Source organism: Rhinichthys klamathensis, unplaced genomic scaffold (assembly GCF_029890125.1).
Source record: "Rhinichthys klamathensis goyatoka isolate OS25496 unplaced genomic scaffold, OSU_Roscu_1.1 h1tg000709l_1, whole genome shotgun sequence".
Taxonomy (NCBI): domain Eukaryota; kingdom Metazoa; phylum Chordata; class Actinopteri; order Cypriniformes; family Leuciscidae; genus Rhinichthys; species Rhinichthys klamathensis.
This window is the reverse complement of record NW_026607128.1, coordinates 278,663-304,132: the sequence shown is the minus strand read 5'-3', so window position 1 is coordinate 304,132 and position 25,470 is coordinate 278,663. Positions and strand designations below refer to the sequence as shown.

The 25,470-nt window shown below is 39.4% G+C and overlaps 1 protein-coding gene across 1 annotated transcript; it reads right to left on the bottom strand.

Annotated features, from left to right (window-relative positions):
- Positions 1 to 2,656: 2,656 nt before the first annotated feature.
- LOC130076906 (pyroglutamylated RF-amide peptide receptor) lies at positions 2,657 to 25,013 on the bottom strand. Its single transcript, XM_056242205.1, has 6 exons — positions 24,628 to 25,013; positions 13,190 to 13,348; positions 10,377 to 10,438; positions 9,279 to 9,511; positions 5,923 to 6,020; positions 2,657 to 3,526 (listed from the first exon to the last, which is right to left on the bottom strand). Exons 1-6 carry the CDS (start codon positions 24,956 to 24,958, stop codon positions 3,042 to 3,044), a joined length of 1,368 nt encoding a protein of 455 aa, XP_056098180.1. The 5' UTR covers positions 24,959 to 25,013; the 3' UTR covers positions 2,657 to 3,041.
- Positions 25,014 to 25,470: the final 457 nt, after the last annotated feature.

Below are 25,470 nucleotides of genomic sequence, written 5' to 3'. Positions count from 1 at the left end.
TTTCTGCCTTGACGCCTCTAACACACATGCCTCAGTGCTCGCTCTTTCTACACTTTATTTTCCACAATATCTCTCTACGAGTAGAAGTTTTGTATCTGCTTTTTTTCCCCCTTAGACAATTGTTTGCTCGTTTATGAATGTCAAATGTTTGCTGTTGCAAAGTTGTTTGTAGAATGTTTTTGTTTTAAAATAATAATAAATAAAAAAAAATACCAAAAAGTTTCCATGGCAAGTTCATCCATCAGAAGTTCAAGAAAGAAACGTTAATTGAATTTTTATTAATTTGTTTTAAAATGTGGTGTTTTACTTTTTTTTTTTTTTAGGTTTTTTTTTTTTTATTTAAGTCTTAATTGTATGGCTAATTCTGCCTTAAATATGAATTATAGTCAAAAATTAGTATTATTATTGATGATAATATTATTACACAAAAGAATTGAAAGTGGGGCGAAATCACATTATGAAATAAATGTTTTTCTCCAAAACACGTTGGGAACAATTATTTGCCCCCTTTTATCAAACACTTTTTGCAACCTCCTTTTTCCAAGATACCAGCTCTGAGTCTTCTCCTATAATACCTGATGAGTTTGGAGAACACCTGACAAGAGATCAGAGACCATTCCTCCATACAGAATCTCTTCAGATTCCCAGATCCATGTTGGCGCTTCAGCTTCTTCTCTTCAGTTCAGCCCACTCATTTTCTATAGGGTTCAGGTCAGGGACTGGGATGGCCATTGCAGATGCTTGGTTTTGTGCTCAGTGATTTTGATGTTTGTTTTTGGATCACTGTCCTGTTGGAAGATCCAAACATGGCCCGTTATAAGATTTCTAGCACAGGCTGTCAGGTTTTGATTTTTTTATCTGTTGGGATTTGATCGAATCCATGATGCCATGTATCTGAAAAAGATGTCCAGGACCTCTAGCAGAAAATTAGGCCCACAGCATTAAAGATACAGCAGAGTATTTCATTTTACACATGGGGTACTTTTTTATCCCTGTGTGCACCAAACCCATCTTAAGTGTTTGCTGCCAAAAAGCTATTTTTTTTTCATCTGTGAAAATCATTCTAAATTGTAAAAATGCTGAATATTTTCTGCAGGGGATCGAATATAAAGTTTATACAGTATAAATGTCCCCATAAAACTGGGTGTGCCTTTTATAAATAGTGGTGCCTTACAATATTTTTATTACACTATTTACTCTATTTTTATAGTGGTCCTTTCAAATCTTCTTGGTCATGTGGCGTCATCTAACTGACACTTTTGACCATGCGTCAACATGCCGACGCACATGGTACCCCTTAAGCGTCAATATGAGACGCTCATCCTCGGGCGTCATCTAACTGATGCTTTTGACCATGCGTCTAAATCCGACGCACCCTTTAGCTTCAGTTAGATGACGCTTCCGTTATGGGTAGGTTTAGGTCTGGGGGGTAGGGTTAGGGTTAGACCACTAGGAGGCGCGTCTCATATTGACGGTTAAGGGGTACCGTGCGTCGGCATGTTGACGCATGGTCAAAAGCGTCAGTTAGATGACGCCTTGGGATGAGAATGGGCTGGTCAAACATATTCCAATCAATGAAACACAATTTTATGACTTATGACCACCGGAGCCAGTGATGCACGACCTGTCAGACGGTCCTCAAACAGAACGGCTTAGCAAGCATTCAGCACACCATAAACTCAAGAACAGGTAAGGGCTCTACTTTATCCCTAGCAAATATTCACAGCTGCAGAGACACCCTTTCCTTACTATTGAAATTGCCACGAAGTAGGACACAGGCCCCACAGACACTCTCTTATCTAAGAATGCTGAGCACAGGCAGGATTCAGGGTGACACCTGACAGAGCAGGAAAGAGCTAAGCACAGCAAGCAGAGATTAAAAAAAGAGCCGTATTCCATTTTTAAAACATAATTTAACATTGTTTTGTAGAATGTGTTCAGACAAAATACACAATATGTTAAAAAATAACATACAAAAATATCACCTTACACAATAACAGCAACTTCAGATTTGCATAAAAAATCCCTAATTTCTAGATAATTTAGTAACAGCTGCCATTTTATTTGTATTTAAAATAATTGTATTATTATTATTTACTCTGAAATTATCTGACAATATGGAGTTTAGTGCCACGTAATGTTTCATAAAAGAGAATGCCAGGCAGAGACCTTTTGAAACATATCAAAATAAAAGTCAATGATTACAAAGTCAATGAATGTAATATAATCAAAATCACTAAATCATCTAGGCTACTTTTATGATTAGCACAATAGAAAAATACACAAATACTTTTAAAATATGATCTTTTGATAAAATAACGAATAAAACCATTTAAATGATGTTGATGAGGTATCAGGGTGCCAAACGTGTGTGTTCTGGCAAGCAAGTGGTATCGATCTCCAAGTTGTCCCCAAGCTAACTCTAACTGCATGTTATAAATCCACATGGTTAGTCATTATGGAGGGTGTGTTATCCACACTCAGCTGTGCACCTCCAACCGGCTCTTCAGGGTCCTGCTGTCTCTAATAACCTTCAGTAGACTTCGGGCCATCCATGGAGACAGAAACCACATTCCCCGAGGCAAGAGGCTGCACACACTCCTAGATACCAGACATAAAAGCACAACAAAGAAAATCATCAAATAATCTTATGTGCTGCTCTCCACAAACTGACATTAAAAGACATTATTCTGCAAATAATCCAGTCCAGCAAGAAAAGAATTACCATAGTCTAGGAAAGATGCACAAATAAACGATCTTCTCAGAGTGAACCGAAACTAATGACGTACTGTAGCTGTTCTTCAGAAGCTCAAAAACTGGAAGCACTTCAAAAACATCTCAATTTGTTTTATTGGTGACTCGCTCCCACCTTTATCGTGGAGTATTAACCGAGCTCCAAATGCAAAAACATCCTTCAAAGGTCTGAAAACTGGGACCTGCAGGTGGTTGAATCCACATCATTAGCTGTGGGAGAAATTTCGAGAGCAAAAAGACTATAGTTGTGAATTTGAGATGGTTTAAAACTCTTGAAGTCAGCGAGTTCACTTTCCCAGTATCGCTGTGAGAGGCTGGTCAGAACTAGACGTGCTGTCTGTGTGTGGAGGGTCAATGATGCTAAGTATCATGGTACTGGAGGTCTTTTTGGATCTGATGGCACTAAGAAGATTCATGGGGGGAAACATGTTAGACGCAGGCCTCTCTGGTTCAGCTTCCCATGCTGGTTTACTCCATGACCTGATCTCTCTTTGTCTAGATGTCGTCTCCAGGACCCGTCTGGGTTCGACTGACTCCACTGTTGATATGCCCACTCGTTTGTGACTCGTCCAGGACCAACAGGAACACTTGCTCCAGCAGCAACCTCTTCCGCCGGAGCTCCATCCTCGGGTGAGCAGAGCCAGCAGGTCCCTCTTGAAGGTGGTGTTGAGGGCGGCATAAACCAACGGGTTACACACCGAGTTGCTGAATCCCAGGATCTGAACCACACTGACCAGGAGAAACTCAGAGTCAAGATCAAGGTCCAGCTGACCTGTGTTTCGAGAACAGACATGCAAGGTAAGTTATAAAACTGTAAGCCAATTTACCCACAAATCATAATTTCATAAAATATTTCAGGGTTGACTTTTAGGGGTTTGACTTGTTTGTGTTTAAAAACACGAGACGAGGGGTAGTGGAATGAAAAAAAATATTTTTAGATTTCTGTCGAGCGAGACCGGAAAATATGAGCGTCACAGACAAAAAAAAACATATGGAAAAATATGTTTAGTATGAACTAAATTGTTAGTTGTAATCATCACAATTGCGAGTGTGATATAACAGTTCAAAAATATAACTTATATTTTTGGCAAAATTGGCAGTTAAGGCCCAATGACACCAAAAGCAATCACTATAAAGATAACTATATAGCATTCACACCAACGCATGATAAAGTTCTGTTTATTATAAGCGCACACCGCAGATGTATCTTCTGTCGATTTAAATGGTCACTTGTTAAAGTTGGGTTGATTCTGATTGGCTGTCAATGTTCTTATTGTTCATCAGCTAGAAAAAAATTGTTCTAAAAATGATTCCAATGTTATCCTTCCTCTGTGTCGTTATCGTTTTAGTTGTGGTATGAACTTCCCTATTCTCATAGAATTAGAATGATTATTAATACTTTATAGTTATAGTTATCGTCCTTGATGTGCACAGCCCTTCACCTTGTGTATTTTTGCACTGCCAATGTACATAGTTCCAAACAAAGCCACAGTAGAACACTGCAAGTCCCCAAGCAGCACAGTGGTGTTTCTTTCTTCAATGTTTTGAACAAATAAGTTATATGATTCATTTCGTCCGCCATTTTTAAATTCTGTTTAGATTAAGTAAATGACTCAATGACTAAAATACACTTGTTGTTTATGAATCATGATTCAGTGCTCACTGTATGTCTGGATGATTGGACGACCAATCAATGAATAATATAATATAATATAATATAATATAATATAATATAATATGTTTGAGGTTTTTTAGAACAAGCCTTTTTTGCAGCTTAATTTAAATATGTTGTACTTTCTTTACACTAGGAATGATATTTTGTTCTCAAATTTAAATTATAAGTACCTATAAAATCTCAAGAAAGCAAGGAAAAAATATGATTCCTCATAAGACCTCTTTAAGAAAGTGCAAACATGAAGGGGGAAAAAACTATTCAAATTTAGTTTTACAGTTAGGCCTACATGAGATTTCATTTGTGGATTCATATCTGAGGTTTAGTTAAAGGGATAAAAATTCTGTCATCATTACTTATCCTCTAGTTGTTCCAAACCTGTGTATATTTCTTTGTTCCGCTGAACACTTTGGGGCAGCATTGACTTCCATAGTAGGAAAAAAAAATACTATGGACGTCAATGATGCCCCAGAACTGATCAGTTTCCCACATTCTTCATAATACCTTCCTTTGTGTTCAATGGAACAAAGAAATGTATACAGGTTTGGAACAACCTACGGGTGAGTAAATGATGACAGAATGTTCATTTTTGGGTGAACTATCCCTTTAAACGTTTATCACTGAAAAGTCCTTGTGGAAGATGTGGAGTCCTTCCACATCTTCCACTCCATTGTCATGTGCACAATATGGTTCTTTCCATGGTTCACGTGTTTCTGCAACAAAAGCACTTCAGACGATAATGGTAAGGATAATGGTTAATATATTAAACCAGGCAAGGACATTTATGTTTATACAAAAAGACTAAGGGGCTGTTTACAAGACATAGTTTTCAACTAAAAACGTAAAACTGTTTATGCGTTTTGGCCATTCATTTACACGACAACGGCGTTTTGGGGTGCCTGAAAACGCGAACTTTTGAAAACGGGTTTAAAAGTGCAAGTTTTTGAAAACGGTCTCTGTGTAAACCAAAAAAATGTGAATCTTTAAAAACGATGACATCATGCACATATTACGTGTTCAGTGTATAGTGTAACTGATTACTTTACTGATTACTGATACTGATTTTAATAAGCTTCTTCATAGAATAAATTAGGCACATACATTTTTTTTGTGCAATATGAAGCTGTTTTGTTGTCAGATGTTTGCAAAATAACAATCTTTGTATTAGAGTCACCACTAGCTACTGAACAAAACTCACAATAGTTGTCATAGTGCTAAGTGTGAGACAATGGATACAATTTCTTTTAAAATTGTATGCCGATGGTTCAGAGGAATGATCTGTTGACCCTCTGATGTTTTGAGGAGGAGGAGAGAGTAAAAGAAGGAGAGAATGTGAATGTTTTATGACAGGAAAGACAGCAGCTGGCTGATAGACAAAAGTGCAAAATTATCATTATTATTATTTTGCATTACCTGTGAGAGACCAAACAGGGGAAAAAAACAAGGAGATTGACAACAGTAAGCAGGAGGGAAGGGCACAAGAAATGTTGTGTTACCATAGTCAAGCAGGAGGGAGACCAGATGGAAAGGTGCCCAGCAGGAAGCAAAGAGCAGCACCACGGTGGCCATCATTCTTATTGCACGCTTCTTCCTCCTGAGAATGAAGAATGAAAGGCATTTCTATTGTTATAGACATGTCATTAAAAGCGCAATACAGGGGTGTCAATCAAACAGCATTTCATTTGTACCAGTCTGATCCATGATCCATCATCTGATCCAAGAGCAACAATCTAGACGCTATACAATACTTGAAATGAAAGCATCTGCTCAATGGGCCTCTAAAAAGCAACGTATAATTAAACGGAATACATATATAAGTGTGTATTGTTGTTTACTGGCAGCCCGGGGTTCTTCAACCTTTTTCAGGATCCTTGGTGAATAGAGATGGAGCAAGGACCCCCCCTGTTACTTAAGCTCAGCCTATAATATTGTATAGTATTACAATAGGTATTAATATTGTATAAAAGTATTAACATACTTTGTAATGATGCTTACATTGCAAAACCTTGAAAATAATCATTACAAAAGTGTGACATGTAACCCATACTTGGAATTTGTCCTCTGCATTTAACCCATTCCATTAGGAGAAGTGAGTACTGAACACAAACACACACTGCAAACCGTGGACACACACCCAGAGCAGTAAGCAGCCATTTTTGCCGTTGCGCCCGGAGAGCGATTGGGGGTTCGGTGCCTTGCTAAAAGGCACCTCAGTCGTTTCCTGCCGGTATTGAGGATTGAACCCACAACATTCGGGTTACAAGTCTGACTCTCTAACCATTAGACCACGACTGCCTTAAAAATAAAAGTTCACCCAAAAATCATTTACTTATGTCATTACAAACCTTTATTACTTTCTGTTATGTTTAGTTTTAGTTTCAGTTTCATTGTTTCTCATTATTTCCTGTGTGTCCCTTCAGTTGTCATGGTAGCTTGTTCAGTTGTTGTTTTAGAGACTCATTGTTTCATTGCTTTCTTCAACCTGTTCCTTGTTTAGATCATTAGTTCTCTGTGAATATTTTGTTCTCAGTTTAGTTTGTCTTTATTGGGTGTTGAATGTGCCTTAAAGCACACGGTTTCGTTCAGTCTTCGTTTTGGATTTCTCTCTTTTGTTTTTGTAACGTTGGGTTTTTTTTTCTGCCAATATATCCGCTGCGCTCACCCCTTCTTCCTCCTCAGCTCGAATGTTATACTTTCTTTATTATGTGGAGTATAACTGAAAATATATATTAGAGGTGGGCATAGATTATTTTTTTTTATCTAGATTAATCTAGATTAATATTGAAATTAATCTAGATTAATCTAGATTAAAATGGCTCATTTGAATTCTCCCGAAGGCATTCAGAATATGTGTGCTACCCAAATAATGACTAAAAGTAAGTCTTTGAGAATAGTTTGCCTCGCGTAGGGATGTGCATTTCTGCCAAAAATGCCATTCGACAATCGAGGAGCAAAAGTCGAATATGGTAAAAAAAAAAAAAAAACGCAATGACAGAAAGGGAGGCCAATTTCATCTTTAGCAATTTGTCATCAAACAAACTGTTTATTAATTGAACAAGTAACATGTTTTCGTCCTTTTTTTAACATAGTAGGCTAATTGGAAGAAGAAGGAAAAACAATACGCACGACAGTCCGTTTTTGCATCGCCAATGCTCGTTAGATCAAAAAATAATGTCATCATATGTCATAAGAATTTTATGTGAACCTGCCTTGTTACTGCAATAGCCTCATTTTTAAACAAATTAGTTTCAATCAATGTAAACTATTCGTGTGATTATGCCACTGCGCAATACACGCGCAATACACACACAATGTATTACCTGAATGAAATGAAATCGAATGTATCGTCCTGTGGAATCATTCATTCACAGACAGCTTACGAAGATGTTCAACTAATAAAGATCTTCATCGCTGGCAAAAATATGATGCATTTGCAGATTTGCATTCACTAGACTAGACTGTAGATCGGCCACTTCATCCAACGCTCTTGATGCTCTTAAGTCTGTTTCGACTCCGAGTGTGAATTGAAAGCGCTTTAGACGATTCAGTGCGCGAGGAACTGAACAGATCAACTGATTCGCGAACCGATTTAGACAGATCATCTGACAACTTGTTTGATGAAGTCTTTGAACAGAATCGACTCAAAAGAGTGATTCATTTGTAAATGAGCATCACTCATGCCCAAACAAAGGACACAGCGCGCTTGTAAACTCATTTAACAACTATTGCATTAAAATAAAGTAACGAGAGGAACGTCGCCCAACGTAACAAAGTAAAAGTACACCTTGTGTCCCTGACAGGAAAATACCCTACTGCGCGATCTGTGACAGTAGGCGCGGCGTCATACTACACATTAGAATTGCGCGAAAATATAACGATATTCGAAAAAGCTATTTATGATCCCAAACCAACTTTGATTAACGGCGATATTTTTTTTTATCGCCCGATAAGAGTCTCACGTTAACGCAGCACGTTAACGCCGATAACGGCCCAGCACTAATATATATATATATATATTTTTGGTCCATATAATGGAAGTCAGTCAATGGTCACCAAAATGGTTTGGTTACTCACATTCTTTAAAATAACTTGTTTTGTGTTCAGAAGAAAGAAAGTCATACCGTTTTGGAATAACATGAGGGTGTATAAAAGATGACAGAATTAAAATGTTAACTATCCCGCTAATTGTCACAGGTTGTTTAGCACAGACAATGAAGATGAGATTCAAAAGTCTTTAATGAATAATCCATGTGACAGGCAACGTAACAACTTATCCAAAGCTGAGACCGGACAGACTCAAATGAAACAGGGAGACTATACAGGGAATAAACAAAGGGAACTAATTTGGCAACAGATGAACAATTTGTTATAAAAATAACTAAATAATCAGAAATATCTTAATTTTTTGGTTGTTTTGTCTTATTTGAGGCCCCCTGGGTGAGGACCTCTGGTATAAGCTGTATAACTGTTGAGTTTCTTTTCTGCACCTTTTCTCAATCACATACACATGTACACGTTTTACTTTAGCCTGTATTTTTGTCCATTTCTGGGTGTTCTTGCTTATCAATAAACATTCACTTTTTGATTACTGTTACCTTTGTTTTTCCTAGTAATTCTGTGTGTGATTTTAATTTCCAACCCATTTTGGATTCATTTTAACCCAGCGGTATCATCATTTAAAAAAATTAGTTGAGTTAAATAAAAAAAGCCCAGCATGTTGGGTCAAACATTTAACCCAAAAACAACTCAGTGCTGAGTCTGTCCCTTTTTGATCAAGTGCCGTGTTGCCAAAATGAGCCAAATTGTGTTGTTTTTAACCAAGCACTTTTGGAGTGCTCTCTTGAAGACTAACCTGGTAATCTTGTTGATTTCAGATCCCGGAAGTGTTTGAAACATAACGTCATGTACTTTGTGTTTGCCCCAGAGCTCTCGCATGATTTTCCAGTACAGGATGGCCATGGTCGCCAAGGGGACCAGGAACACCAGCACGGACAGGCAGGTAGTGTAGGCTCTCCTCTGCCGCTGGCTTGGCCAGACTTCCAAACAACAGGTGTAGTGGACATCAAACAGGAAGTCATATTTCACCTGGATAGAGGAAATTCATTACGTGACCCCTTCATTCTTCTATCATGTTTCTAAAAAAAAAAGTCTGACGGATAGGAGGAAAGGCTAGAGGCAGCTAATATATGAATATAAGGGTCTGATTTACAGACTGACAGGCATTTCTAATGGGTAAAGAGAGCTTTTGATCCTTCTCATGAAGTTTATCTGCTGACTTAAACAGCGTGACATCAATGACCATTTGATTGGAGTGATTCATGCAAGACGTCTTTGAAGAAAAAAGAGCTAATAGATAACGTGAAAGCTGCACACGCAAGGACAATAAACATAAAGCAAAGACGCAATATGTGGAAGGCATTACTATCTCAATGAAAACATATGAACATTGCATTTGAAGCCCTCAATGGTCTCTTCTAGGCTAGCACAGCAAGCATCTAATTTGAACCTAAGTGTTGATGCATCTGTTATTTCTAGCGGCCGCTGCCGTGCATGAGAATTACTGAGTCAAATGGCTAGATTTGTTCTGATCATATTTATACTATCAGCAGCTTTTTTTACTATTTCTTTCATGTCATCTTTTGGTTTAATAATTACAAACCATTTCATAAATTCAATGAAAACTAGAACAATTGTTTCTTCCCTCTGATAGATTCAGCTGAGTCTACTATTTAAGATGAATACTGATGTCTCTGTCCCAGTTCACTGTGTTCCTTGTCTCTGATTGTTAATGACTTGAGTTTTGTCTGTGACATAATGTCCAGCAGCGAAGTGTGAGCAAACTCTAAATGGCCTATTTACTCTACAAACAGTGGTCTGTAGTGGTGATTAAAGCGATTGTTCTGGAAATGACATGTGAATGTAGTATTTTTTTTTAAGGTTGGACGTTTACCTCCACTTTCTGGACAAACCACATGGGAGCCGCGATTGCCAGGGCAACCAACCACACGGCCACTGTAATATGAGGGAAAAGACATAATATTTGTTGTTTTCTAGAATTTTAAATGTCAGTATTGTCTAGTTCAAGGTTTTCAAACTGAGGTCAGGAAACCGCAAGAGGTCCGCAAACTAAATTTGAAAATATTATTTTTCAGTCTGCTTTGTAAAAAACGGGTCAGAAATTGTGAAATTAATTGTGATTTTTTTTTCTATTGACAGGACTTGTTTTTAACAGAAAGAAAATCTTGGGGGAAAAATGCTAATATTTTGTAGGACATAATATTTTTAGTATATTATAGTAAATTATTGTGAATTATTCTACTTTGTTGTCTTTATACATATAAAAATGGGTATATTATTTTTATTACATTATATTATGTGAAACAAAAACACATTTCTTTCACACAGTGTAAACAGGTGTTTATACATTAAAATGTATATTGTATATTTTTTAACCCTTAAAAGCATACCTCGTGTCTTTAGTGACCCGGGACGTCATTTTAAAAAAAAATTAGTCATCAACCTTCTTAGTATTTCTAAATCAATTCATTATAAACAATATAACAAGAAAAAGAAAAAATACAAAAGAATGCCTATTTTCCCATGAATTATTTGTAAAGAAAAATGTATACGGTCGCTAATGACCCAAGGTTTGTAACAGTGTAAGTATATTTTTTTTACAACAATCATTGAATATTTGATGACTGAATAAGTGCAATTCACCTTTATTCCATAAGGTGGCAATGTCTGATACACAATGTTGATATGACCAGATGCTGAATGTACTGGGAAATGAGCTCTGATGAGGACAGTGATGATGGTATAAAACATCTGCTCAAACTGAACACTTCTAAGCTCCAAAAGGTAACAAAATATGCTTTATTTTATCCTTCTGTAATTGTTACTCTAATATCAGGAGAGTTTTATAGTATCGCGACAGGTAGAGATCCATCCGTGTTAGATATATATCCGGGTCGCTAAAGACCCGAATATGTAATAATGATTGGCGAAACATTCATCCATTTAAGGGTTAAGAGGACCCCATCCTTTATGCAAAGTTCTCTCGTGAAACTCTAGATGGCGCAGGCTGATAGATACTTAACTTAACCTGCTTGCAATCACATCGTTATCTATAGGGCAAAGCTTATTGGTTACTGCTGTTTCAGTAGCCAATGAGATTGCGTGCTCAACCTTCAAATACTTGGATAGCATTAGCCTTAGCAGTGCAGCGTAGAGTGTTTTCAGAAACCCTCCATCTTCCCCAGCTCCACCTGTATAGATCTGCTACAGGTAATTCATGTACGCTATGTTGTACAGCAGCAGCATGTCTTACTTGCTCAGAGCAGCGTGTCGTGTATGTATTGGCAGTAGGAAGTAAATAAAAGCCTAAATTCAATCTGTTCATCATTTAAACATTCAAGTCTTTTCAGAAAATTTTGACTAAACCGCTCAATTCATATGGATTAGTTTTACGATCTCTTTATGAACTTTTTGGAGCGTCAACATTCCAGTTGTGTAGCTATCTATGGAGGGACAGAAATCTCTCTGATTTCATCAAAATTATCTTCATTTGTGTTCCGCAGATGAACGAAAGTCTTACATGTTTGGAATGACATGGGGGTGAGTAATTAATATAATTTTCATTTTTGGGTGAACTACCTTTTAAATGCATTAACAAATTTAAAGTCTGGCTGCTAATGTAAGTGTTGATAGGGCTTGGGCGCCGCGTTGCATTCTGGGACGTGGCCGCCATGTTGACAGCTTCGCGAATGTAAACATACAGCAAGTCGAACGAGGAGAAGCAGCAGAGTTGGGAGAAAGAAAAGAAAAAAAGATGTTAAAATCCCTAAAAGGATGTGGAATTTACCGGGATACGTTAAATCGGGAAGCCAGGGACCGGTATGTGGACAAAATCGGCACTTTTAACGGTTTGGATCCATATGAAATTTCCAACAAACAGTGGGAGCACAGTAACTTAATCTGGACAAAGGTAAACTGCGCTCCACCTAGCTGCTAGTTTAGTAACAGTTAGTGCTAACAACCATTCACACATGTAACGTACTTTTAACTATGTGTTTCAAAAGTGTAGTTAGTAGCTGTTTTAAGCAAAACTTAAGTTAGTAAGCAAAACGATGCTTAGGGCAAGGGGGTAGCAACCGGACAACAGTACAGAGACTGACGGGTCCGATGGAAGGGCTAACGTTAATGTTATGAGAGTATTAAAATACGGGATATTTTACAGGAAAATACTAAAACGGGAAGACAGCAGGAAAAGAGCTCAAATACGTGAGAAACCCGGAAAAAACGTGAGGGTTGACAGCTAACGTTACTAACTACAGTTTTGAAACACATAGTTAAAAGTACATGTGTGAATGGTTGTTAGCAGTAACGGTTACTAAACTAGCAGCTAGGTGGAGCGCATCTTAAAGTTACCTTTGTCCGGATTACTGTGTTCCCACTGTTTGCCGACTCTTTGTTGGAAATTTCACATGGATCCAAACCGTTAAAAGTGCCGATTTTGTCCACATACCGGTCCCTGGTTTCTCTATTTAACGTATCCCGGTAAATTCCACATCCTTTTAGGGATTTTAACATCTTTTTTTCTTTTCTTTCTCCCAACTTTGCTGCTTCTCCTCGTTCGACTTGCTGTATGTTTACATTCGCGAAGCTGTCAACATGGCGGCCACGCCAAGTAATGACGTCACGACGCCCAAGCCCTATAACCACTCAGCAAAATTCTTTAATCTCTCTCTCTACATAACTCACCCAGCATCTTGAAGGCATGACAGAGAAAGTAGCTGTTGCGGACATGAAGAGGATAAAGGATTCCCTGGAAACGCTCTACAGCAATACACGTCATGGTGAGCATGCTGGTCGCAATAGCTGTAACTTGTAGGAATGGTATTAGCTTGCAGAGAAAATCTCCTGTGGATGAAAAAAATAATTAGGAACAGCAAATGAATCAGTGAGACAGAAAATGAGTGAGAGAACAGGCTAATGAACTGAATAATTCCAGATGTACATGGCAGATAGGGTTAACTGTTGATACTTAACAATATATGGCATATAGGATACTGAGACTTTCAGAGCATTGCTAACTAACAGAAGGAAATGTGTGGGCAGTAAATGTATGGTCTTTATGGACAATGATGAGGACAGAAGGCTAGAGCACAGGACCACATGCACATGCACATCCACAACACAATGTTCCACATAATTATATCACAGATTGGGTTTGTGTTGCCATGGATTTGTGGAGCAATCTTCTCTCAGAAGTCACGAGGAGCTTTCTATAACCCTTATTTTCCAGCTCACTGATCCTCAAAAATTCCAAATGAAATCTAGAATAATATATCTGCTGCATGCTGATCATGATGTCCTTCATTATACCATGCCATTAGATGAAAGGTCAATGACCCTTGCGAAAGACAGAAACTAAAACATAACATGACGCATGCTAATGGAATATGCAATGCAAACTGCAAACTATGCCTGATTTGTAGAGTAAAGCAAATGGCAGCCATAGCTTGTTGTCTTACTGATAATTGAGGTTATATTTACTTAATATTTGTTTTGGTTTATGTCAAGTGTTCAAATGTTGGCTGGTTATCATGGTCCAGTTAGGCCCTGATTGCAGATATTGTCCCTACTAGCCTAGAAATTCTAGACGCACCCTAGCGGCAGCGAAAATTATTTTGCAGCCAGTGTGGTCTAGCAACTCTCCATAGGCTTTTGAGCTGGAAAAACCAAAAACTGGTCAGGCCAATCACATCGTGTATAGAGTCGGCGGGCGGGCTTAACACAATGACGGCACAGTTCATGACGTTCCGCGTGATTTCCATTGGGGATTTCCCTGCTACTTGAAAACAATGAAGATGCAGCGGTCTTTCGAATCGGCTTTGGCCGCGACTCTGGAGGACTTGGAGTTAAGAGAACGTCACTTCATCCTCCCGTCGCGCCGACAACTGGTGCCATCATCGGCAGTGCGTGCCCACCGTGCGAGCATCCATTCCGGCTGTAGAGTTGAGTGTGGCGACGGCAGCTTTCCCGCGAGTGGGCGTGGTTTCAGCGCAGCCAGTGGACACGCCCCCAGCGTTTGAGAGCAGTATTTTTTCAAGATTTTGATAGCTTATTTTATGTACTTGCTGGCTTTTTTTATCATTCAAATTTGGCTGGGTGACTAATAACAAATTTTTCTGTGGTGTGACAAACTCAAAACACATACTTAATTTTGACTTTACAGGGACTTTAAGTCATTCTTAAAAAAGGAAGATGTGTTCGGATTTTTGCCGTCCTGATACGGCAAAAGTTTAATATATCAATTAGCTCCACTGGTGGAAAAACGCATGGGACTCACTCATCCACAACCGTTCGTTGCTCTGGTTGGTTGTAGCGTTATCCTATTGCGTGCAGAGGGATTTTGAAAGGTAACCGTTTATCCCGCCCCTCGGATTGAGGCATGTCAATGGAGAGTTCCCAGACCTAACATCCTGATGTAGGTCTGGCATGCCAGGCTATGTCCCTACACCATCTGGCTGCAAAAAGCCAATTTTTTCCATTGACGGCCAATCAAAGGTAGCCATGTATTATGGTGAAATAATGTCCAGAACTAGGGCTGGGCGATATGACCAAAATCTCATATCACGATAGAAGTCATCTCATATCCCGATTACGATATATATCACGATATACTGTAAAACTTCAAATAATAGCCCGGGCTTTTATTTTCCCAAATCGCCGAACTGCACCGGCTTGTATTTGAGGCAGGCGTCTATGAGACAGGCCTTTCATTTAGTGTAGGCCTAGAGATAACGAAGATTACGTTTTATTTATAAATGTGTTTAACAAATCCGTTAATCTAAGAATTAGCCTAGGCTACTTTATTATGTCTAAAGGGGGTCGCTCACCGGACGAGAAGCGCGCGCGCCGTGTCTATAGCAACTCGAGGTATCGCACACACACCGGACGCGCGCTGTCAGTTTATGGCCAGCAAATTGTTATTTTTAAGGACATTATGGAATTCAGATCATGTTTGTACTATGTAATGATAGTACTGTACAATTAAATACAATCGTTGCTTAGTCTGCAGTCTGAACACTTTACCTCAGAGCGTCCGTTAACTGAATGAATTGGGAATATCACCTGAAAATCCGATAATAACAGCATCAATTTGAATTCAACCAGCTGATTTCTGTAAATGAATGTACAACTAAATGTATGTTGCAGCACAGGGTGAAGTCAGTATATAACGATAATTGTACATTTAATATAACCATAGCTTTTAGATTATTGGCAGAATTAAAAAAAACGAAACGATGTGACAGCCATGGGCTGAACAATACATTACTGGTAATATCCATCGAGCCTATGAACTTGTTGCCCGAAACACATCAACAAGAAAGAATGAAGGCTATACCCTGTAAAACGATCTCCTTCTCTCTCCGGCCTCCGCTAACTCTGCTTGCGCTAACAACTCCGCCCAGATGCGCGCAATCTGCACCACAGAACTGGTTTAAACAGACGATCTGACGGGTTTTAGAAGATTAAATACAAACCGAAACTAAAAAACAGACCAGGCCTCTATTTGAGACTGGCGTTTATTTATCCAAACCACCCTAAAATGGTCAATACAACAAATAGAAAGTTAACCAAACCATCTAGCCCCTCGTTTAGGAACGAGCTCCTCGGTTTGTTCTGGCTGGTTCTTCTCCTGCTCGGAAACACCCGGTTCTGTCACCCCTTCATTCATGCTGTTATTCACGTTTCTGCCTGCATCCCCATGGTGGCGTGAAAGATTGCAGTCATCCAAATTTTTGCCGTAAACAATGTTTTTTTGCGACACCACGATATAAACGATATGGCATAATATGAAACGATAGGCTTTTTATATCGTCCATCCGATATATATCGTCATATCGCACAGCCCTATCCAGAACTGTACAAACCAAAAAAAACTTCTTTGTTTTAATGCATCAAATATTAGATTTTACATAAAAAAATATATACACTCACCGGCCACTTTATTAGGTACCCCATGCTAGTAACGGGTTGGACCCCCTTTTGCCTTCAGAACTGCCTCAATTCTTCGTGGCATAGATTCAACAAGGTGCTGGAAGCATTCCTCAGGGAGTTTGGTCCATATTGACATGATGGCATCACACAGTTGCCGCAGATTTGTCGGCTGCACATCCATGATGCGAATCTCCCGTTCCACCACATCCCAAAGATGCTCTATTGGGTTGAGATCTGGTGACTGTGGAGGCCATTTTAGTACAGTGAACTCATTGTCATGTTCAAGAAACCAATTTGAAATGATTAGAGCTTTGTGACATGGTGGAAGTAGCCATCAGAGGATGGGTACATGGTGGCCATAAAGGGATGGACATGGTCAGAAACAATGCTCAGGTAGGCCGTGGCATTTAAACGATGCCCAATTGGCACTAAGGGGCCTAAAGTGTGCCAGGAAAACATCCCCCACACCATTACACCACCACCACCAGCCTGCACAGTGGTAACAAGGCATGATGGTTCCATGTTCTCATTCTGTTTACGCCAAATTCTGACTCTAACATCTGAATGTCTCAACAGAAATCGAGACTCATCAGACCAGGCAACATTTTTCCAGTCTTCAACTGTTCAATTTTGGTGAGCTCTTGCAAATTGTAGCCTCTTTTTCCTATTTGTAGGGGAGATGAGTGGTACCCGGTGGAGTCTTCTGCTGTTGTAGCCCATCCGCCTCAAGGTTGTGCGTGTTGTGGCTTCACAAATGCTTTGCTGCATACCTCGGTTGTAACGAGTGGTTATTTCAGTCACTGTTGCCCTTCTATCAGCTCGAACCAGTCTGGCCATTCTCCTCTGACCTCTGGCATCAACAAGGCATTTCCGCCCACAGAACTGCCGCTCACTGGATGTTTTTTCTTTTTCGGACCATTCTCTGTAAACCCTAGAGATGGTTGTGCGTGAAAATCCCAGTAGATTAGCAGTTTCTGAAATACTCAGACCAGCCCTTCTGGCACCAACAATCATGCCACGTTCAAAGTCACTCAAATCAACTTTCTTCCCCATACTGATGCTCGGTTTGAACTGCAGGAGATTGTCTTGACCATGTCTACATGCCTAAATGCACTGAGTTGCCGCCATGTGATTGGCTGCTTAGAAATTAAGTGTTAACGAGCAGTTGGACAGGTGTACCTAATAAAGTGGCCGGTGAGTGTATATAAAGATGTATATCTATGCATTATATCCCATTGGGATCAGTAAGTTGTTGTTTTTTTTTAAAGAAAGATTATACTTTTATTCAGAAAGGGCACATTAGATTGATCAAAACTGACAGTAAATACTTTTACATTGCTATAAAAAAATAAAAGAATAAATGCTGTTCTTTTGAGTTTTCTATTAATCAAAGAATCCTGCTGAATCAGTGTTTTCAACTGATATTATTAAGAAATGTTTCTTGTGCATCAAATCAGCATATTAGAATGATTTCTGAAGGATCATGTGACACTGAAGACTAAAGTAATGATGCTGAAAATGCTGCTTATCCATCACATACATAAATGCAACGCTATCTCACGACCAATTCGTCCGAATTTGACGAGTGATTAAAAAGATGGCTAATTCGTACGAATTCGTACGACCTCATTCGTACGATTTGTCTAAACCCACGTGATGGGTAGGTTTAGGGGCGGGGTCAGGGGTAGGTCATTCGTACGAATTCATACGAATTGGGCAACTCGTCAAATATGTACGTTTTAGCAAAAATCTTACTAATTCGTAGAGTGAGGTCGTACGAATTGTTACGAATTAGCCATCTTTTAATCACTCGTCAAATTCGGACGAATTGGTCGTGAGATCGGGTTGATAAATTACATTTTTAAAATATATTAAAATAGAAAGCTGTTGTTTTAGATTGTAATAATATTTCAGTATTAATTTTATATTTATATTTTCAGTAACAATAATACAGTTTTTACTGTCAAAGAAATCAAATAAATACAGCCTTGGTGAGCATAAGATACTTTTTTCAAAAACACTAAAAAAATATTTGAACACTGTTTCTACAGCAACACAAGCACATTAACACTTGTTATTTACACAAACATTGTTATTATAGAAATATGGGCAGCTGCAACTAATAGGATATCAAGAACTTCGGGTAAAGAGCTCATTTACATTTCAACTGCATGTTCCACCGATCTCGGTTAATCAATGGTGACCTTCCATCTCATCAATGGTGACCTTCCATCTCATCAATGGCTACTTGGAGCTCTAATGTAAGTGGACTTGTTGCACATAATTAAAGTGTTGAAAAACCATACCACACAAATACAGATAAATGCAGTCAAGAGCACACAACATGCAGATGTTTAAACACAACAGTGCCTTTCTGGTCTTAGTGAGGCTGTTTGGTCACAACGACTCATTTATGGATGACAGCTCCATTGTACTTTTAGGATGGCCCTGAATGTTATTCAGCCATCAGCAACATTTTTAGCTGAAGATGGCTAAAACCTTGTGTACAGGTCCATTGAATTGTCTGACAGCATAATAATGTCTGTCAGAGAAATGTGTGTTCCAGAAATTATACATTACATTATGTAAATGCCTAATTTGTAGATGCTTTTTTATTGTGTGTATTCACCCTCATGTCATTCCAAACTTTTATTTCAACTGTTTTTGCCCAGGAAATTAAAGTCAATGGGGTCTAAAACAACATTGGACCGTTTTGACATGCATTATATGGTCGAAAAAACAAGGAGGCATTTTGATTTTCACTGGTTTGGCAGAACATGAGAATCAGTAAATTATTTTTTATTTTGGAGTGAATTATTAATAACATCAGAAACCCTCTTCAGAGATGGAAAAGGATTGAGTTCTGACGATACCAGAGCCCGTCTAACGGAGAGCCTTGGCACTTCCTATTAGCCCCATTGTGTATCATCTTGGTTGCAGTTCCATTAGAATTCCACTGGAGGTGATCGCGGGCGAGTGCAGAATGAATGGGAGTCTATGGAGCTAGACGGCTAAATGTATCTCTTTCTCCTGCTTGTCGTTGAATCAACATAGATTTTATTGTTGATTCCGCAAGTTCAATATAGATTATAGGCCAAAAGTCGAATGAACGAGTACTTATGTCCTTTCGATTTCTTACAGGTTAGGCCGTTGTTGGCCGGAACACGCTAGCATTCTGCTATTATGTGACGTCATCACATTTTTGAATGGATTTTTAGAACAGATAAGTGATCTTAAAAATGCAATTTTCAGCTGAGTGTATTATCTTAGCCCTCCCTTTTGAATGCAACTTTCAAATTACTTGACAAAAAATTACATCCTGAGAAAAGTGGATTTCTGGGGGTGAAACCCCATAGACTCCCATTCATTCTGCACTCGCCTGCGAGCGCCCCCGCATGGAAAGACACGTGTTACTGCAGCCTGTCCAGAAACCGGAAGTAACCAGACAGTGCCAATTCTCTTCAATAGCTGGGATTCAGTCACGTGATTATGATGACGCACGAAATTCAGATGGAGGGCAGGGAGTGAAGAGCGCAATGGACGAAAGTCAGTACTGTACTACTTTACACGTTATTACAAGATAAAGATATAAACAAAAAATAAAACATATGTTGGACGTGATCCTTACTTTGTAAAGAGGAGCGATTTTTCAACTGAATTGAAAGATTTTCCTGCCGTCGAGGCGGTAGATATCAGCAACTACCTCGTCTTACAGACATACTTTGACTTTACAAAGTTCGGAAACGTTACACAAACATATCCACTTAAGTTGTATTAACTCACGTTTGACGAAGTGATCACGGCACACACGGGCATTTTTCCCATTCGGCTCCTCCCGACCGCAGACGTAGGTTTGCAAGCCGTTTTTTCCGGAGTTTTTCGGTCAATTTCTTGCATCCCCCCCCCCCCCCCCCCCCCCCCCTTATGAACAACAACTTTTGATACACGATAAAAACTCCTCGTGGTTTGATCGATTTAAGTAACCATAAATGACGCAAAACATAGGCATTTTGAGTTTGTTATAGTGCTTTCTAAATACAGCAAATCACTTCCTGCCCTCCATTTGCATTTCGCGCCATGGCAAAGCAGTGGCGTGACGTCATATGAAAACAAACTATTAGACATTCTCTGACGATACCTTGAGATGCCTAGTAGCCGGGGAAAACGCAGACAACTTCCGGCAAATTTAGATTTGCTCTGAAAGTTAGTCTGGCTAAAGCCCCGTTGACACTACACGCGACTTTGTCGCTGCAAGTCGCCAGTCGCTGGCGATGAGGTCGCTGCTAGTGGGCGGTCCCACTACTGGTTACCTAGTAATGTTTGTGAGTGACATTCACGGATGTTAGTCTATGTTAGACAACAAATACGTTTTCTTGCCGCTACAAACAAATATTTCAGAAGGAAAAGTCTAAATATAAATGGAATCAGTACATAAAATGCATAATATTAAAGATGAATGAGAAACAGTGAGTGCTCTTTGCCATCGCGGCTATTTAACTGCAGAAAATGGGCAAATACCGGTCTATCTGGGTTCCCGAAACCATTCAGGCATGGAGTCAGTACGGTGAATACCACTGTATGTACACGGAGATATATCATAAATAATAGGACAGTTTCTGACTGCTAAAACGACCTTCTCGTTCAACTTGCCTCGGTCAGACTCAGCACTGAAGAGTGACGCGCTCCACTGACTTCACTCCTATTGGTTGTCGCTCCCGAAAGTCGCTCTGCATTTGCATAAAGTTAAACAGATCTCAACTTTGTCGCGTCGTCAGACACGCCCCATCTAGTCGCCAACGGTCGCTGTCGCGCGTGTCGCCGGAAGTCGCCCGCTCACCATTGAAATGAATGGTATCGCGTCGCGTGTAGTGTGAACGGGGCTAAAGAGCTCATTCAAGCCCATTTCCAATCCGTCGAAATCGCGGCACCAATCAGAAACGTAGGGGCTTTACACGATGACGACAGCGCTGGGATTTTGAAGCAGATTTTGTAGCCTACATTACAAAGATGGATGCCGCCGTTGAACATCACTCGTTCGAATCAGCTATCGCGTCTGTTTTAAGCGATTTGAACGTTTCCTTTTAGTTAAAAACCGAGCAAAGAACAACACTCGGAGATGTTTTTCTGCCGCTCTGCATACGTCATCTCCTTCATCGCTCTGATTGGTTTTAGGTCTATCCGCGACGTCCGTTGGTGATGCCCCTCTGGAAATGATTTGTCTATGACGCTTTGCCAGACGATAACTCAGTTACAACTGAGAATGGTCTGGTTTTAACCAGGCTAGATGCCTAAACATTTTTAAACAGTTTATGTCTCTTTTAAAAACCTTAGTGCTTCTAAGCTTATTTTTGTGTTTCAAGGGTAATTATTCACTGGCATGAATTCATGATTCAAGCGCATCTTTTATTCAGTGCCCATGTATAGATGTTATTCGATTTGCGTCATCAATGTTTGCGGCGGCCATATTGTTGACATAGAAACCACAGCAACTGTCAGTCTGTCAATTGACAAGCGAGGCAGCGTCGGTATTATCCATGGTATTATCACTGTATTTTTTTTAAACAGCGTGATGGTGTGTTGTGTAATACACGGCTGTTCTAACAACAGCAATAAGAACCCCGGAGTTAGTTTTTATGCGAAAAGTTATCGACTGTCAGAAAACGTGAAGGGAAGGAGACAGAGTTGAGCCAGCGCAGGAGAGGCTAGTTAGGATAAATAGGCTAAACTTTCAGCCAACTCCCCACAGAAAAGTCTGTTCCCATCATTTTACCACAGGTTTCACACATAATCCGTGTGCAATGCTTGTGCGGTGCGTATACGGTACAGAAGCAGGACGCGCTATAGTGCTTTATATGGTGCGTTTGCAGCGCATAACTGATCCGCGGCTGTACCACAAACACCCCGGTACTCATTATTTTTATTTTAACACATACTCACTATTTTAACAACGTAAGCCAATTATTCCATGCATTACTTCTATATATTAAGTTGCTCAAGCAAGTGGTCAAATATCTAACCATGTAACTTAGGCTACTTATATTAAAATCGCAAACATTTTAAATTAAAACTTCAAATTGACAAAAACAACCGACTCTCATGCCTTTTCTTTTGCATTTAAATTTAATACAACAAATCTTGCATGTCACAAAGAACTTGTTTTTCCACCTCCACGGATGAGACGAGTGTCGTTCATTATTAGGGGTGGAACGGTAAACAGAAATGACACGGTTCGGTTCATACCTCGGTTCAGACATCACGGTTCGGTACGATTTCGGTACAATGGAGGGAAAAGCAAAACAAAAATGCAGAAGGCATCGTATTTTTTAAATAAGTTTTATTAATAAAGGCATAGAACCAGTTTATTTGTAGTGCACTGACAATAGTCTTATATAATTAGTTTATTAATTAAATTAATAAAAAAACAAAAAGACCTTGCGATATGTTTGGTAATTGTACCTGAATTAATTTAAAATTAATTTGCTATATTTCAGATCAATATATTTGTTTTCCTTAATTTTAATTAACATTATTAATTAACAATGTAACATTATTCTCATCTGAATTATAAATAATTGATTTATGTATAAAATAATACTACCATTAAAAACACATTCGATTTTCTTTTTTAATCAATGTAGAATGTGTAAGATTAGTGCTCCGAGGACAAGAAATGAAAACCAATGCAATATGATGAATGTCCAAAAGATGATGGGACTCACACACTGTTTTGAAATGGAGTTGGATAAATATGTTTTACTTTTAAAACAGTGTGTGTGTGTGTGTGTGTGTGTGTGTGTGATTTTGGTTGGGTGACAGTTGTAGGTTACAGTTTGACAAGAGTTTACAGTGTGACAAAAGCACAATGTTGTGTTTTATTGCGAGTGTACACAAATATAAGTAAACACTTTGCAGGTTTAATGATCTGTATGAACAAAATGACGGAGTATGTTTTTTTATGTTTCCACTGTTCGATCTCGCGCCTATATCGCGCCCGCGCCTCTCTCTCTCTCTCTCTCTCTCTCTCTCTCTCTCTCTCTCTCTCTCTCTCTCTCTCTCTCTCTCTCTCTCTCTCTCTCTCTCTCTCTCTCTCTCTCTCTCACACTCACTCACACACACACACACACAGTTCGATCGCGGCCGTGCCTCTACGCACACACACTCCAGCATTGCAATCTTGACATCGCAGCCTGTTCATTATGCGGTCACACCAAACGCGAATAGAGCGTCAAATTCGCGTCTAGTTCGACGCTAGTCCAAAGCGAATAGGACGCGCGTATAAAGCCAACGTTTGAAGTGAACGCGCGTTCAGAGCTAAGCCGATGGTACAGATTATGTGTCCCTAAAGAACCCGCGTATCTAACAGTAGTTCCGCATTACATTAATTAATTTGCACGCGAGTTTTATTTATTTTTATACCGTGTATTCTCCGTGTAAATTCGTGCACCGAACCGTGACGCCCGTACCGTTTCGGTTCAATACGAATACATGTACCGTTCCACCCCTATTCATTATGTTGCCTTGTTGAGGTAAATTGTAGTTTGTATACGGATACTGTATGAACGAGATAAGTTAGTTATAAATATCCAGATAAGTTACGGCTGGCAATAAGGACGGATCTTTACTTAATGCTATTGGGTCTATTTCATGTGGGTCCACACCAATCAAGCTTATCTTCACTTGATACCGACGAGATGAAGCCAGGCTACTGCTCCCCTCAACTCAAATCTGCGCGCGGCTAGGTGCAGCAGGACAGATGTCATGTCAACAATATGGCCGCGGTTAGCTACTTCCGGTGTTTGCGAATAAGGTCTATTGAAGTGTAGCACAAACCGAATTGTGTAGGTTTATGAATGAACAAGTAAAGAATGTCTAGAAAGCATATAAAACCTTTACACTTTACTCACCGTACTTTGAGTTTATGTATTAATTGCCACAAATGACCCAATTACCCTATTACCCTGAGACCCTATTATCAGTGTCTTTACTCATACTGTGAACTAAGAGTATATATGTACTCTCTATTTCAGCAATATATACTTACATTTTTAAAGCTTTCGCTTTGAAAAACTGAGGCTGAAAAAAACATAATGAAGGAAAAATGAGGTGGCCACATGGATATGCACAGTTATGAAACATCATAAACACAACGGAAGCTAAGATTTCTGCCAAGCGTGAACAAAAAATAATTCTACCTGCCAACCAGTTGGTGAAGAAGTGCTGCAACAGTGTGGCAGGAACGCACACTATGGATATCAGAAGGTCACTGAGTGCCAGAGAGCAAATGAAAAAGGTGCTGGGAGATTGCAGAGCCTTCTTGCGACATAAGAGAACCAGCACCGCCCCGTTACCCACCACCGCAAACCCAAAGATGAGCATGTAGAGCAGGCCAAAAACCGGAAGCAGGGCACTAGGGAGTCTGGGCACAGCAACCAACGGAGGAATGGAGTATTCCTGGATGAACTGCCAGCGAGAGAGGTTGGAAGCCTTCAGCATGAGGTCCAGAAGATGGGCGGTCAGGTTCATATTGATGGTTTTCAAGGGTGTAATTTGTTTGAAGAATTCCGGTATTGATACTTCCTTTATATAGCAACAGTTCTTCTGATCTCTGGAGTCTGATCTTTGCGAATTCTCCACAGAGCCTGTTTAGTCTACATTAATAAATGGAGGTGTGTTATATTGATTTGTTTCTTTTTGAAAATGATGGCTTACAGGCATGTGTCATGGTTGTTCCTTGATGTTCATGAAGGCTTTCATGCCTTTATCTCCTTTTGGGACAATCTGTTGTGTTCATTAACAGGCTGCTGCTCTGCTTGACAAAAACCTCTTCAGTCAAAAGTTGTTTGATACCAGCATTATAATGATACCCCACTGTTGACTCAGTATGTCAGAATATCTTTTAGTAGTTCCAACTCCTTCTTGTCAATGCCTGATATCAGATTGTATTATGGCTAATTTTTTGCATGATCCTTTGTCATCTTCACAGTCCCGGTTTCTGTAATAGTAATGCGTTCTCCATAATGGATTGTATTCAATCA

Excerpts from the sequence above, each read along its gene's own strand:
- LOC130076906 (XM_056242205.1), bottom strand. The coding sequence starts at position 24,958 with ATGAACCTGACCGCCCATCTTCTGGACCTCATGCTGAAGGCTTCCAAC. Across the intron at positions 10,439-13,189 it reads TCATGCCTTCAAGATGCTGG|TGGCCGTGTGGTTGGTTGCC; the intron begins GTGAGTTATGTA and ends CTCATATTACAG. Across the intron at positions 6,021-9,278 it reads GAAATCAACAAGATTACCAG|GAGGAAGAAGCGTGCAATAA; the intron begins GTTAGTCTTCAA and ends CTTCATTCTCAG.